This window comes from Chionomys nivalis, chromosome 13 (genome assembly GCF_950005125.1).
Source record: "Chionomys nivalis chromosome 13, mChiNiv1.1, whole genome shotgun sequence".
Taxonomy (NCBI): domain Eukaryota; kingdom Metazoa; phylum Chordata; class Mammalia; order Rodentia; family Cricetidae; genus Chionomys; species Chionomys nivalis.
The window spans coordinates 74,681,151-74,697,231 of record NC_080098.1 but is presented as its reverse complement, the minus strand read 5'-3'; the positions used below and the strand labels follow the sequence as shown (position 1 = coordinate 74,697,231).

Genomic DNA, 16,081 nt, shown 5'->3' with positions numbered 1-16,081 from the left:
GAGGGCTTGTCCAGCTATCCGAGTCACGTGGGCTGGAGCCCTTTTCCCTTGGGCCCTGGCACAGTCAGTACGGGGTGTCTCTCCAGCGTGCAGGCTGCGAGGCTGCTGCCCCAGAAAGCAAAGATTCCTGTAAGGAGGTTTTGAGGTCTCACCTGCCACAATGACGGACAGAAGCCCCTTTGAGACAGACATGCTCACCCTGACCCGCTACGTTATGGAAAAAGGGCGGCAGGCCAAAGGGACTGGGGAGCTCACACAGCTGCTCAACTCCATGCTGACTGCCATCAAAGCCATCTCCTCCGCTGTGCGCAAGGCTGGCCTGGCTAACCTGTGAGTCCCGGAGAGCATGCACGCGCAGGCACAGCTGCCTGGAGCACCAGACCGGGGCCAGGGTGTGGGACCCGCAGCTGCTGGCAGTAGAAACCCGGTCCAAAGCTAATTTGCCTTTTGCACCCCAAGGATGCTGCATTTAAATCCTTTGTGTCTGCTTCGATAAGGCAGCCTTTGGCATATTTTGCCTGAAAAGGGGAAAAATGCCTAGTGGCAAGCTATGGAGAAAAGTGGGATTTTTCCTATGACCACTGATTATAATGATAACATCTGTTGCCCCCAAACCTATGTTGAATTCTCATGACTTATATTTGCATGGACAGACTCTTACTGGGACTGTAAAGTGTGTTTGGTGCCGTTTTCCTGTACAAGGATTTGGCTGTCGTGACTTCTGCCGGCAGGGTAGGAGGTAGAGCTCACCAGAACAGATTTACAGGGCCCTGGCTGTCATGGAAGGAGTCTCTTCTCCTCATCTTCATGCAGTGTGTGAGAATCTGGACATGCTGGGCTGGGGCAGGCAGAGCAGAATGTCTCCGACTGGTTCTCTTTTGCAGAATGAGGTCAAGTTCATGCGGGAGCTGCTGGGGGCCACAGCCAGGGCTCTGGTTTTAAACCATGATGAAGAGAAACCAACTTCCTTTGGGCTTCTATTTTGATTGCAGTCATTCCAGTAAAGGCTCTCTTGGAAGCTGAAGGGATGGGGTGGGGTGGGAAAACCCCCAAATGAAGAGCCAACAGATTCCACCCATTTGAATATTTATTCGTAACAGTGTGGCACCTTTAATCCCCAAACCGTGACAGCGTTAATATCATAAATGCCATCATCAAGCCATTAACGAGCTCAGGATATGAGTGTTAAGGACTGGTAGTGGGATCCACCTTAAAGACGCTCGTCTCCTTCTCCTACCCTTAACTGTATCATTACCTCACTTGGCAGAACGGCCAAACTCTGCCTTTAAGAATACGCTTCCAGAATGTGAGTTGCCTACATGCATGACGCTCACCCTGAGTGATATTAGATAGCACCTCTGCCTCTCCTGTGTCCCAACTCTGCTATAATTAGGGTGGCTGCCTGTGACCCATCAGGATTCTCACCCACACTTATACTGCTCTTCTGGGCAGGCTTCTCAACACCACAGCTGCTGCCTTGGCAGGGCTTTTATCTACCTGCTGCAACCGCTTCTCCGTGGTTTAGTGTCCGACCAAGGGGTCTTAGGGGCTAGATAGTTAAGCGCGTTATTTAACTTGGCTTCCCTTACCTTGTGGCTGTGGACAATGGTTTTTTTCTTGCTGAGACCTCCATGTTTGTGAACTGGGGAGGTACTTACCGCTCTAACTCACAGGGTTGCCATAAGGGTTAGTAACCTATTGTGATGACAGTTCTCACAGTGCCAGGCCTGGGGTAAACACTCAAGAAATGCCCCCACTTAGCTACCGTGGTTCCAAGCCCAGACTGCAAGAAATTTGAAGCCTGGCCTATGTGGTGATTGACCACTAGGTGGCAGGCACCACCCTAGAAATGGTTTTAGTCTGAGCCCTAGGCCCCTGGACGTGCACCTCACAGAGAATAGTTGCCACAGCTGAGGAGACAGGCACTGCAGGTGTCCTGTCTTTGTCCCGTGTGGGTGTGTCCAGGTGTTTGGCACGGTGACAGCACACTGTGGTTGACAGATGGCTACGTTCACAGCCATCCTGGGATGCACATGGCCTATGGGCTGCAGGCTGGACATTTGCCCAGTTCTTCATTCTCCAGCAGCAGCTGCCCCAAGGCTCCTTATTACACACGAGGCTGTGATCCTGAAGAAAATAACCCGATTTTATCGTTCCTGTTGTTATTGGCTTGCATACTTCTGTCTTAAACCAAGGGGTAACAGCCTTTGAGGTCATGCTACCAGGGTTATTTCCTAGGCTCATCATACCCTACATCAAGTTCTGGATGGGGGTGAAGTGGAAGGGGAGCTGTAAGTCAGGAAGGAGAGGGAATGCATTTGCTGTAGGTAATTACGGCCCATCAGTGGTTCTCAACCTGAGCACTTGTTTACATCACCTGAGGATTTCTTCAACAAACAAGTGAAATTCAAATATAAAGAAGAGGGTAAGAGGCTTTTTTTTACTATGCTTTCTCCATAGTGAAGTAAATGTATATTTTGCACAGACTATGGAAATGCAGACAGCAGGACATGGCTCTTGTTCTTAGCAAGTAGCTGGTACAGAAGGGCACCCTCCACCATGAGGGAAGCCCAGAGGTGTACCTGGTGCAGAGATGGGACATGGAGGGTTCTTAAGGTGCTTAGGAAGATTAGCAGCAAAAATCACGTTTTGGGGATGGCAGGAGCAGAGGTAAGGAGAGGAACTCTACCTGGGGTGGAGCGGGGCAGACGAAACAGGTGTCTATGCTGGTGGAACTGGAGCAGCCCGGGCAGGATTGACAGTCTCGCTGCTGGAGTGGGAGGTGGAGACACGGAGGCTGTTCTAACGGGCCTGACGTCCATGTAAGGACCTGGCTCTGAATGTGGGCTCGTTAGCTCCCATGTTGTGGTAAAGGCCACGATCAAAAGCAACGAGGAGGAGGAAAGAGTTTATGTCACCTTACAGCATGCAGTAAGAGAGAAGCCAGAGCAGGAACTCAAAGCAGGAAGTTTATGGCAGGAACAGAAGCAGAGACCATAGAGGAAAGCCATTTACTGGCTTTCTCTTCATGGCTTACTCAGCCGCTTTTTAAAAAAATAGAACCCAGCAGCTCCTGTTCAGGGGTGACAGCACAACACAGTTGCCTTGGCCCACACATCAGTCAGTAATAAAGAAAACGCCTGATGGACATTCCCACAGGCCGATCTCGTGAACCTCAATCGAGGTTCCCTCTTCCTAGATGAACCTGGTTTGTTTCAAATGACAACACAATTAAAGTAGCACAGAGTGAGGTGAGATTGAGGCTATTATTGGGAACACCCTGAACAGGGGAGGCGTGAGAGGGGATGGTTGTATATTACTGTTCTGAGGCACAAGACTCTGAGGATGTTTAAGGCTGAAGCTTGGTGCTCCAGCGTAGAAAAGCTATGACATTTTTAGTTATCATGATCAGTGTGATTTTTAGGGGCTCTCCCATTCTTTCTAGCTTCAATGCAGGGGCTTGCATTTTCGTGAGGCTGAATTCTGTCAATTTCCCTAGGAGACCAAGGAAATACGACAATGCCCCCAAGGTGTAAAGGAAGTCATGCTGAGTGCCAGTTCTTTGAGTCATAGCACACTCCCTATATTTTTATAATTTGGGGATGGCAGTGTCATGGAAGGAGAGTGGGCGTGCTGTTGATTTGGACCCTGGACACTCTTTACTGGAGTTACGACTCCTTCAGTGACTTAATGCACGCTGTCTTCTCAGGTACGGAATTGCAGGGAGTGTGAACGTGACTGGAGACGAAGTGAAGAAACTGGACGTGTTATCCAATTCCCTGGTCATCAACATGCTCCAGTCCTCCTACAGCACCTGCGTTCTAGTCTCTGAAGAGAATAAAGAGGCAGTCATCACAGCCAAGGAGAAGAGGGTGCGTCCCCGGTGGACTGCAGTACCCCGCGTCGTCAGTAGATGGTGGTACTGGGATGAGAAAGTGGTTATCTTTTTTTTTTTTTTTTTTTTTGGTGTTTCGAGACAGGGTTTCTCTGTGGCTTTGGAGCCTGTCCTGGAACTAGCTCTTGTAGACCAGGCTGGTCTCAAACTCACAGAGATTCACCTGCCTCTGCCTCCCAAGTGCTGGGATTAAAGGCGTGCGCCACCACCGCCCAGAAAGTGGTTATCTTGCTTAGTCTTTTCCGGGGATTTTCTTGCCTTGGCATCTTAGTCTTCTTTTGCACTCTCTGATTCAGTCCCTCACAATTTCTTAGCTATGGCCATCACTACACATGTTCTCAAGAGGACCGGGATTCGTCGGAGGAGGTAGACCAATCCAGGGAACAATTGATGATCCCATGCTCTTGGCAGAGTTATCCGGTGCAGGGAGAAGGCTTACATTCACCATATTCATAACCATTTGTTAAAAAGTGAAGTTTCTAGTGGCCAAAAATGCAGCCAACACTCAATCACAGTATCGTTCTGGTTAGTTTTTGTCAATCTGACCCCAACTAGAGTCACCTGGGAAGAGGGAGCCACAGTTGAGGAACTACCGCCATCGGATTGGCTCATGGGCAAGCCTGTGGACATTTTCTTACTTTAACGTTGATGTGTGAGGGCCAGCCTACTGGTGGGCTGTGCGCTCTCTGGAAAGGCGGTCCCGGGTTCGTAAGAAAGCAGGCTGAGCCTGCTATGAGGATTGCAATTCAGTAAGCAGCATTCCTCTGTGTTTCTGCTTCAGGTCCTGCCTTGGGCCCCTGCCTGGGCTTCCTTTGATAGTGGATTGTGACCTTGGAGGTGTGTTAAACTCTTTTTTGCCAGAGTGTTTTATGAAAGCAAAAGAGAAACAAAAAGCTCTGTGTTCTGTGCTAACCTATTGGTCCTTGCCACAGGCACTGGACCTGGGCCAGGGTGGTGATGGTGGTGGTTTCTTTGTAACTGGAAGAACTGTGAAGATAGAGTAAAGCCAAATTTATTAAGCTCTTTACCTATTTGACATAACCCACATCACATCTGCTATCTTCAACTTTAAATTTCAGCTGGTATGGTTCTCAGCCCTCTCCACCAGTATCTCTCACTCCTGCATGTGAGATTTTGATTGTATCCTAACCTGCTTTCTATGTCAGGAACAGTCGAAGATCTGCCTGCCTAGCATTCTTCTGCCTAGTTCTTCATGTGCCTGCTTTCCCAACCAGGTCTATCCTCAGATGTTAGCTTTGTCCTCCTTCTACCCTCTCACCTGCTTAACTTATCCACAGGGCACTAGCCACACGCATGTGCGTGTTTGCCTGTGTATCTTGTTTTGGAGCTTGAGCATCAGTTCCCCCACCTGAGCCCTGCAGCACGTGATCCTTAGAGCATTTTCCAGCACATCACACACACCTGTGGCCCTATGCCCATAAGCAGTGACTTTTGGGACCAGAGAAATGGTGGGTCCATGGGTCTAAGACTCTTGTTAGTGTAGATATCGGTCACATGCCGTTGTAGTGATGGGTGGGTGTGCTGACTGGGTGCTTTTCTCTGTGATTTAGGGGAAGTATGTGGTCTGCTTTGATCCCCTCGATGGGTCTTCGAACATTGACTGCCTGGCCTCCATTGGAACCATATTTGCAATCTACAGAAAGGTGAGTAGATAAGCTGGCATCTTTCCAGATAGTTCTGAGTCTGACAGCTGAGTCTGGAGGCCTGTCTTTTCCTCCACTCACTATACACAACACTACAGGCAGCTCCAGAAACATAGCAAGCCCCTGCCAGGGTTCTCCACTCTCCATCTACCTTCTCCTAGCGTCTCTGGGGAGGGCAAAACAGCAGGACTCCCATGGGACCTTGTTTTGATTGTCTGGATGGAACAGACATGCCAGGCACCACACAGACTGGACATCCTTTATCCAAAGTGCAGGGGAACCAGAAGTATTGGGGCTTCAGGTTTTAGAATATTTGTAAATACATAATGAGTTGTTTTAGGGATGAACACAAAATTCATTTTGTTTCTTACACTCCTTGTACCCATCACCTGTATAATGTGGGAGTCTTCTGTTTTGTGTTGATTTCATTGGTTAAATAAAGAAACTGCCTTGGCCCTTTAACAGGACAGAAAATTAGGTAGGCGGAGTAAACAGAACAGAATGCTGGGAGAAAGAAGCTGAGTCAGGCAGTCGCCATGATTCTCCCACCCGACACAGAAACAGGTTAAGATCTTTCCTGGTAAGTCACCACCTCGTGGTGCTACACACATTATTAGAAATGGGCCAAGCAGTGTTTAAATGAATACAGTTTGTGTGTTGTTATTTCGGGTATAATACTAGCTGTGCGGGGAGCCAGGCGGGACGAAAAGCAGGCCTGCCCACAGCTCCTTCGACAGAATGGCGCCCAGACGTGGATAACTTAGTCCACACCAGGCATCACAATCCAGACACCATTTGTCTGTACTCCTGTAATGGAATCCCCACGCGTGCCTTGCTGGTGTTCCCTCTAGACTGCAAACTCCTGAAGGAACAGTATAAGAAGAACAGTGGAAGAACAGGACAATGTTTCAAGGGTAGGGGACACTGAGGTGAAGAAGTGAAGGGACTTTGCTTCTAGGAAGAAAGAATAACCCATAGTGTGAAGAGAGACACCCAGGTGTATCTTTAGGTAGCTTTCCATATTGCTTTCTTGGATATCACTCTTCTCCGCACCTCACTTCTGGTGCTATTGCTGTGATAAAACACTGTCTAAAAGCAACTTGGGAGGGAAGGGTTCATTCCGTCTTACACTTTACAGCCTGCCACCGAGGAAAGTCAAAAAAGAAACTCAAGGTAGGAACCTATGTTATCATTCATGATGCAGGTGATGCATGGGTCCCTTGGTGTGTGAGAGACAGACAGATACACCATGCAGAGAGAGCTTGGGTATAGACTTTATTTAGTGGGTGTTGGGAATGGCATAAAAGTAAGGGGCTATGGGCTGGGCAGAAGGGGAGAGAGAGAAAGAGATGAAGGTGGGAAGGGGATACAGGGTGGGGGGAAGGAAGAGAGGCAGAAGTTGCCTCTTCAGAAGAGGGGGGGAGGATTGAAGTGGGCGGGGCTTGTCTCTTAAAGGGACAGGGTACCCAAGTGACAGGCCAGGCCAGCAGGTTACAACAACCTGGAGATAGGAAATGAAGCCCACTCCTCTGGCTTGCCTTACTATAGTCCTTATAAAACCTAGGCTCACCTGCCTGGGGATGGTGCCACTCACAGTGGGCTGGGTCCTCCTCCTTCAGTTAGCAGTCAAGAGAACATCCCATAGACATTGCCCACATGCCAATCTGATGGAGGCAGTTCTTTAACTGAGGTCCTGTCTTCCCAGATGTGTTGACTTGACAATCACCATATGTGGGCTAGCCTTTGCCTCAGTCCCAGGAAGTGGGTACAGATAATACTGTCATATTTTGACTGAGGGACAGTGGAAGGACAGGGAAAAAGAGTTAACTCGGCTTAACTCACAGAGTCAGTAATGGCGCGATGTTAATTCACATGGGTTCTCCAACTCCATCATTGCAGCTGTTAACATCTGGAGACCAACTGTGTTGGAACCAAAGGAGTATTATTATTCATTACATGTAGCCATTGTGCTCGAATTTAGATGGACTCGGACACAGAATTTTGCCTTAAATTTTAAATAAAGTACAGGCTTGATAGCCAGTCCAAATAACCATGGGTCTCCTCAAATGGATATTTCAAAAGAAAAGTACACTTTAAACACACCAGCGAAGTTGTGGTAGGGTGTCGAAGATGATATGTTTCATTATACCATTGAGTATATGGAATACTAAATCATAAAATCTGAATGACAGGGCTGGTTCTTGGTCTGGGGCCACATTCAGTAGGCAAAAGTGTATTAGTTACAAAATTCAAGACCTGAGTGTAGCCCCATGGACCCACATAGAAATATCAGGTGTGGTGGAATGCGTTTGAAATCCTAGTGCTGGGGCAGTGGAGACAGACAGATCCCTAGGGCTTATTGGCTATCAGTGTAACCTAACTGACGAGCTCCAGACCAGAGGGAGACCTTGTCTCAAAGGAGCTGGATAAGCCTGAGGTTATTCTCTGGTCTCTACGTGTCTGCACACACACACACACGTGTATGCACACACACACACACATTTTCTACCCATGCACACACATACATGTGAAAAACACGCCGAGGAGGAAAAACGCATGGCTTCTAAGTTTCTATCAATCGAAATATTTCACCACAACATGCTACATGATGTTGTGTGAGCTTTTTGATTACTGACTTCGATTATAAAACTCTTCATTTGTAGCATGGAGATAATAATGTTGTCTACCTTGTAGGGCTCCTGAGTAAAGATCATTGTAGTGGGTAAGGACATGGCTTGTGGCGGTGACAAAGGGGACAGCTTGAGCATCTTCCAGGGATCTTGACAGGATGCAACCTTCAGAGAGACCCAATAACAGCCTTTGCTTTGGCTCAATCAGAGTTGTTCATGAGCCAGCCACTCACTGCCTCTGGATGCATTTGCTAACAGCTTGCCATTGTCCCCGAGTCAGCCCCATTTTGTCCACGTGCAACCATGAAATGAAGCATGCCAACCACTGAAGTGAAGACTTTTTCAAAATATATAGTTAAACATAGGAAGGTGAAAAAGACAAGATTTCCTGAGTAAATTCGGAGTGTGGGAGTCACAGGAGAGGGTAGAAGGGGAGAGGGGAGTGGAGAAAAACATATAACTCAATGAAAATAATAAAAAAGAAAAAAACATATAGTTTAAACATGAGGTAGCTGCATTATCTTTTCATCATGGTGACCAAATCCACGATTGCTTGGTCCCATGACCTTGGACAGACATCATGGTAGTGGGAGTATGTGCTGAAGGAGATTCTTCATCTAATGGAGGTCAGGAACCAGAGAGAGAGACAGAGATGGGCAAGAGAGAACCATCAAAGACATAACTCCAGTGGCCTTCTTCCTCAGTGCATCTCTTCTGATAATGCTTCTAACAAAAATGTAAATTGCAAAAACACTAATAAAGACATGGTGGAACTTTAGGTACAACACTGTCAAGTTTCCGTGTCTCCAAATAGTTCCATTGACTGGGGACCAAGCCTTTGCTTAACATGTGAACCTTTGGGGTTAAGGATGCTCCTACCCAAACGGTAACAGCAGCCAAGTATATGAAGATGGGAGAGCAAATCTCATTTTTCCTTGCTAGCTGAGCTATGTGAAGCAACTGCATTCAGGATAGGGGTAAGAGCTAAGGGGTATTTGAAAAGTTTTACCTCTCTGAGTATGGTTTCCTTTTGTGGTTTCAGAAGCTCTGAGTTGCAGTCCCTGGTGAAGGGTTTCTTCTTATTTTCCACAGACCACAGAGGATGAGCCTTCTGAGAAGGATGCCCTGCAGCCTGGCCGCAATATTGTGGCTGCTGGTTATGCGCTCTATGGCAGTGCAACCTTGGTGGCTCTTTCTACAGGGCAAGGAGTGGATCTCTTCATGCTGGACCCGGTAGGTACTGAATGCAGTAGCATTTGTTCTTGGGGACTCCATGGGCTTCTGTGTTTGAATTCTTATTCCTCGGAATGATTTTTTTGATCATTTTGAGCACTTGATTTTGGAATTAGAGAACTATATCATGAAAAACATGTAATGTTTTGCATAAATAAATTTATTTTAACTGACACATTAAAGACACAAAATTGTTTATATCCAGTGGGTCCCATGTAAGGTTACCAGTGTTTAAATAATGTTAACATATCTCTTCAAACATTTCTTCTTTCTTTTTGGTGAGGATACTCAGTCTCCTTTTGCATAGTTTCTGTACACACAAACGCATAGACATGAATACACAGGTGTGCACACACATGAACACACCTCACACATACATGAACACACACACACAAATAAAGGAAGTGAACTAAAACATCAGACTGCCATGAAGTAAAGATAGTGGCTGAATGATGGCCAGGATCTACAGGCTTTGAACGAGGAAGACACAGTACTTAGAATAAAACGAAGTTGGGTTTCTTTGACAAGGAGGAAGATTTGCGGGAAAGGAGCTGTATGGGCTTATTAAGACACTTGTTTGGTGATTTAAGGGGGATTTGAGGAGGAAGAGGTCCGTTCTGGATGAGGTGTCATCTAGATGGTGCCCTGAAGATACTAAAATGGGGGAGAGAACCTGGGGATTAATTCAGATAGGTTGCTTAGAAATGACGCTGACAAAAAATCCACATAAAGGAAAAATTATCATGGCCTCTTTCCTTTGATTTGTTTTATTTCTTATCCCTTGTACATATAATTTTATTCTTCCTATCACTTATGAAAATGCCACATGGCAGGTTCCAGATGGCTCCAGGGAAGCCCAAGTTTCTCCCAGCAGGCTGTTATCTTCTAATATTGTCTGATTGTTGTGTGGTATGCTGCTAACTTCCTTTCCCTGGTCTGGCTCACCTTTCTGAAGTCTCTTATCGCTCCAGGCTCTTGGAGAATTTGTGCTGGTGGAAAAAGACATCAGGATTAAGAAGAAAGGGAAAATTTTTAGCCTCAATGAGGGTTATGCCAAGTATTTTGATGCTGCCACCACTGAGTACGTGCAGAAGAAGAAATTCCCGGAGGTGAGTGAAGACAGCCTGGGACAAGAGCAGGGAGCTGGTGTGGTTAAGGTGCACTTAAATGAGGTCTGTGAGCAGTGTGTTACAAATTGCTTAAGGGCAATTTATATCCTCTGCATCCCTGGAGCTGAGGCCATGAGCATGGCTTGCAGAGGTGGTGAACATGCTTCTACCATGGTGGACTGGGCAGAGCCTAGTCCTAGCTATACCCTCTTAGCATTTATAAAAAGACTCCCTGATCAGAAAATGATTACAGATATGTAATAAAGACAGATTCAGATGAAAAAGATCTCTAAATGGGTCACAGATATCTAAATGGATAAATGAACATGGGCTAAAGAGAGAGAAGAAAGGGTACAGACAGTCATAGATTAAACGAGTAAAAATAATATTAAAAAGTAATGAAGAAAAATAAGCCATGTAAAGATGGAAAATATACAGAGAGTCTTTATTATGTATATTATTGTTGTTTCTTTGAATTTTTTGACTGAAGAGAGACATTTGATTCTGGGGGATGTTCCATCAAACCACATTAACCTGGAAGGAATTCCACAGGTTCTCATCTTCTGTGGAAACAAGAGCACAACCTCTTTTCCAAAGCAACAAATCCTTAGACCCAAATTTAGAAGTCAAGATACCTTTATGTTTGTTTAACTTAGCAGCACCTTCTCCATTCTTGCTGTCTTAGCTGGGGTTATCCTTGTGGATTCCTGGGAATTTCCCTAGCACCAGGTTTCTTCCTAATTCCATAATGGCTCTCTCTATCAAGATATGTCTATCATTGCTCCCCGTTCCATCCCTTCCCTGACTCTACCTTCCCATTCCCTCATTTCCTCGTCCTTTGTCCTCTCCCCTTTTACCCGGAATTTACCAGAAAGATCTCATCTATGCTCATTTTGGGCCTTGTATTTTTTTTTGTAAATGATCCAGTCCTCTTTTCTGATTCTTCAATCCTGTCCCAAGCACTCAAAGCTGCTATATGGCAGAAAGTCAAGATATGATCATGAAATTTATAGTCTTTGCAAATAACAGAGAGGCTTAACAGAGAGCTGATCAAGGGAAATTTTTAACATCTCTAGCCCTACTTCGTTGTTTTTGAGCCTAGCTTCCTCTCTTCACTGTGTTTGCCTTTGTAACTGAGGACCAGCTTCCAATATTGCTACAGCTAAATATTTATATCACTCCTAGCTAAATTGATTATTCATTCATTTAATTTTTTCCATTTTCAAGCCATCAGTTGGGGAACCATAGAGTCCTAACTCCCTGAATCATAATATTGTTCCCCATTCTTAAGGTGGGAAAGATTTTTTTTTTTACTAAAACCTAACCCCCCTTATAAGTTCCCAGTCTTCTTACCAGACCTACTGACTTTTTAGTTTTTCCACAGCAGCAATGACAGAGCTGTGTGGGGGTAGCCAGCTACAGTGAAGATACTAGGCTGTGTGGTCAGGGAGTGCTGGTGTAGCGGGGTACACAGAGCCAGGCTAGTGTAATGCAGTGGTCTGTCATTGTGCTGCACGACTGGGCTGTGGTTAACTACAGCTGTTCTTTTGCCGTGTGGGGAGACAGAATGCGCCAGCTGCAAAGCAGATGCAGAAAGACAGGTAGGAGAATCTTGCATGGATAGGGTGTGTCATGAGAGGGCACCAGGCCACCTGAATGACAGAACCAGGGATGGGCAGTTGACTCAGGTGGCTGCAGAGCCAGCCGGTGGCTGTGACTGAGTGTCTGGGGCCAGGGTACACAGCCCCGGGTGCAGGTGTTTCAGGGAGAGTATAATGGAAAAGGCCCTGGTGGGAAAAGCCAGTGCCCTTTGGTGGTGCAGAGATATGGTGGCTTAAAAAGCTGCTATGTGATTTTACCCCATGCTGGTGCCAGATGAAGTGATTACTTACATTGTTTTATTATTAAATAAAACTCAGGAGTCAGATAAGGAGATAAAAACCTGATAAATCCAAAGAGTGATGGAGGAACAATCAGCTGACCCTGTTTCTCCCCATTTCCAGATCAAGAAGGCCCGTGAATCTTTCTAAGCCACTCCCAATTCCTTTCTGTGTCTCTATCCTTATCTGGCTCCTCCAAATATTCTCTGGTTAATTCCGCCAACTGAATGTTGACTCCACCCTCTGATTCAAGGTTTAACTTTATTGGCAGTCTCAGGAGTATCAGAGCACAATTGAAATATCCCACAACAGGAGGCCAATTCGCAGTCTGTCATATCAGGGTCTTGCATTAACAGCGGGTGATCTGTGTTTTCATTACTGTTTGTGATTCTGGGGCTCCAACTCAGGTTCTTGCTTGCAAAGGTACTGGAGCATTGAGCTACATTCACGCCTGCCTACAGTATTATGTGGAGGGGAATGACAAGAACAATGTCTACCTGCTCAACACACACACATAATCTTTCCTTTTCTCTCTCTCTCTATTTGCGTGTGTGTATGTGTTTACACCAGAAGATACCTTGGGCACTATTCACCTGTTTTTCCACTCAGCTTAATACACAGTTTCTCCCCTGTCCTGCCCTCCTGCCCTCCCCGCCATGTGTGTGTGTGTTTAGACCTAAAGATACCTTGGGTGCTATTCACCTGTTCTTCCAGACAGTTTAATACAGTCTCCTCCCATCTCTCTCTGTGTGATGTGTGTGTATGTGTGTGTGTGAGAGAGCTTAATACACAGTCTCCTTCCATCTCTCTGTGTGTGATGTGTGTGTGTGTGTGTGTGTGTGTGTGTGTGTGTATTTAGACCTAAAGATACCTTGGGTGCTCTTCACCTGTTCTTCCAGACAGCATCTCTCATTGGTCTAGAGCTTACCAAGAAGATCAGGCTAGCTGGTCAGTGAGTCCCCGGAATTCACCCATCTCTACCACCTCAGCATTGTGATTACAAGCATGTATCCCCACGTCCCACTTTTTAATGTGGATTTTGGCGGATGAACTTCTGTATGTAAGCACTTGTACAATTTAATGATCTTCCCTGACCCACATAGACTTTGGTTTTTGAGTAACTTTTTTAAAGTGCTTATTTTTATTTTATGTTTTGGGTGTTTGGCCTGCATGGACCAGGTGCACACCTTGTGCCAATGGAGGAGAGTGGATTCCCTACCTTAGGACTGGAGCTGCAGATAGTTGTGAGCTGCCATCTGGGTGCTAGCTGGGCTTCTAACCTTGGCATGGTGCAGGCTAGCTGCTAAATTGGTGGTTCTCATCTCTTCCCTCTTTTATCCTATAGGGTAGCAGTACACATTATGGGGCCAGGTATGTGGGCTGGTGGTTTTCATCTCTTCCCTTTTTTGTCCTATAGGATGGCAGTGCACCTTACGGGGCCAGGTATGTGGGCTCCATGGTGGCTGATGTGCATCGCACCCTGGTCTATGGAGGAATCTTTATGTACCCAGCCAACCAGAAAAGTCCTAAGGGCAAGGTAACTTCCTGTGTCCACTGGCTGCCATGATAGTCAGTGAGCTATTGGGATTCTTTTGCTACTGTTAGACTGAACTGCTCCTGGTCACGTGTTTACTTCAGAGCTCAGAGGAAGAGAAATAAGTTTGTTCCTCTGAGTAAGTTTTGAAGCAGCGGTAGGTTTGGGGAAGAACAGGCTAACGTGGCTAAGACGGGCAAGTCTTAAGAGCCCTCTGCTCCTCTGGCCTCAGGCCCATTGCTTGCTGTGGTCACAAGATCATTTCCCACTTCTGTAGTCATGTGCCCATCTCTCACTTTCTCTAGAGTCACAGGCTTTCATAGGTAGGCTGTGTCTGATTTTTATCAGCAGCACTAACTGACCATGGATTATTGACCCCCAGGGAATCAGTCTATTTCACAGAGAAAATGTAAGCATGGTCTTTGTGCTTGTTCTAGAAGGGTTTGCATGTACCCTGAGCACCACATGAGAATTCAGAATAAAACCTTCTATTCAGATGGAAAAACCAAGGAGGCAGCATAGGCATTGATGTTACCACACAGATAGATGTGCTGCTTCAGATTCACTGGGCCAGTGGTGCCTCCTGAGAGGTTACCAGTCCATGGTACCCAGAGGTGGATACCAGCACATACATCAGGCTTCTGTGGGGCTGATGGCCCAGAGATGGCATTTCAATTGTATTTTAATAAATAAACTCTGCCTGGAGATCAGAGAATAAAACAGCCCCACTGGTCAGCTTTACAGACCAGACAGTGGTAACACACACCTTTAATCCCAGTAGCTACATTAGTTGCTATAGAAACCAGGTGATGCATGCCTTTTATTCCAATGGTGCACACCTTTAATCCCAGTCCTAGAGAGGATTATAAAATGGGAGGAGACAGCTCTCATACACAGTCTCCTTCTGAGATTCCAGGAGGTAGGAGCCAGTGGCCGACTGCTTTGCCTCTCAGGTCTTCAGGGTGAACCCCAATTTCTGTCTCTGAGTTTTCATTAATCATGTTTCACTCATGCCCAGGAGTCACACAGACAGCTCAGCAGTTCACGCTGCTCTCAGTATTTAGGGGCACGCCTTGGACTGTCTGGCCATTTTAAAAATGTAAGCACCTGTCCTCCTTTTTCTGCAGCTCCGGCTCCTGTATGAATGCAATCCTGTGGCCTATATTATCGAGCAGGCAGGAGGCATGGCAACCACAGGCACCCAGCCTGTCCTGGATGTGAAGCCTGAGAGTATTCACCAGCGAGTCCCCCTCATTTTGGGATCCCCAGAGGATGTGCAAGAGTACCTCGCCTGTGTGCAGAGAAACCAGGCAGGCAGGTCGTGAGCCCGAACTCATGAGTCCACTTCTCTTGGCCTCGCACTTCGTTGTATGAAGGGTTAGATGAATGATCAACAGAGACAGAAGGGAAGGTGAACAAGCCAAGTTTGCCGGGTCACTTTCAGAGCAGGTTTAGAAGTCAGAGGCGAAGATACGGCCCAAGGGCTAAAATAAAAGCATGGCTGTGAAAAGAATCCCTTTCATGGTCTTCTGTCATGGGCAAGGCAGATGGGCAAAGCAGGACTGCGACTTTTAGTCTCCTATCTCACATGCAGCATCTACCCAGCCACCCAAGGGTAAAGATACATGACAGTTAAGGAGCGTAGTTACTTCCTCTGCCTATATACATAGTGCATGCATAGACTTACATATGTGGTGATTATTAGTAGAGATTTTGTGGTTTATTTTGGGCAGGTTTCGAGTTAGGAATCTCATGACTACTAAATGCTGAGTTCCTCATTGAGCACTTTTCAGTCTGTAAATTGGATAATTCATAGAAAATGTGGTTACCTTTTGGCAAATCCAGATGTAGCACACAGTTTATACTTAAATTGAATGCTTACAGTTTTTAATTTCTCTGTGTTTATTTTTTGGAGAAAATATTTTAAGAGATCCTAGAGTCTAACAAAAATGAACTAGCCAAATGGTTCCACCTTTGCCCAAATTATGTCGAGACTAAACAAGTACTTATTTCTCCACAATATCAACTTGTTTTAATGATAGCTGATCTGTATGTGCAAGATTTCACAAGATTTCTACAGAATTGACAGTGACTTATCCAAAAGACAAGTGTTTCTGCAGCTCTGCAAAATATGGG

The 16,081-nt window shown here is 46.1% G+C and overlaps 1 protein-coding gene across 1 annotated transcript; it reads left to right on the top strand.

The window, feature by feature from the left end:
* The first annotated feature begins 52 nt into the window (after positions 1-52).
* On the top strand, positions 53-15,443 carry Fbp2 (fructose-bisphosphatase 2). The gene is made up of 7 exons (XM_057787614.1): positions 53-330; positions 3,710-3,872; positions 5,467-5,559; positions 9,282-9,422; positions 10,394-10,531; positions 13,829-13,948; positions 15,073-15,443. The coding sequence occupies exons 1-7, from the start codon at positions 161-163 to the stop codon at positions 15,268-15,270; spliced, it is 1,023 nt and encodes a 340-aa protein (XP_057643597.1). The 5' UTR covers positions 53-160; the 3' UTR covers positions 15,271-15,443.
* Positions 15,444-16,081: the final 638 nt, after the last annotated feature.

Excerpts from the sequence above, each read along its gene's own strand:
- Fbp2 (XM_057787614.1), top strand. The coding sequence starts at position 161 with ATGACGGACAGAAGCCCCTTTGAGACAGACATGCTCACCCTGACCCGC. Across the intron at positions 5,560-9,281 it reads TATTTGCAATCTACAGAAAG|ACCACAGAGGATGAGCCTTC; the intron begins GTGAGTAGATAA and ends TATTTTCCACAG. Across the intron at positions 9,423-10,393 it reads ATCTCTTCATGCTGGACCCG|GCTCTTGGAGAATTTGTGCT; the intron begins GTAGGTACTGAA and ends TTATCGCTCCAG.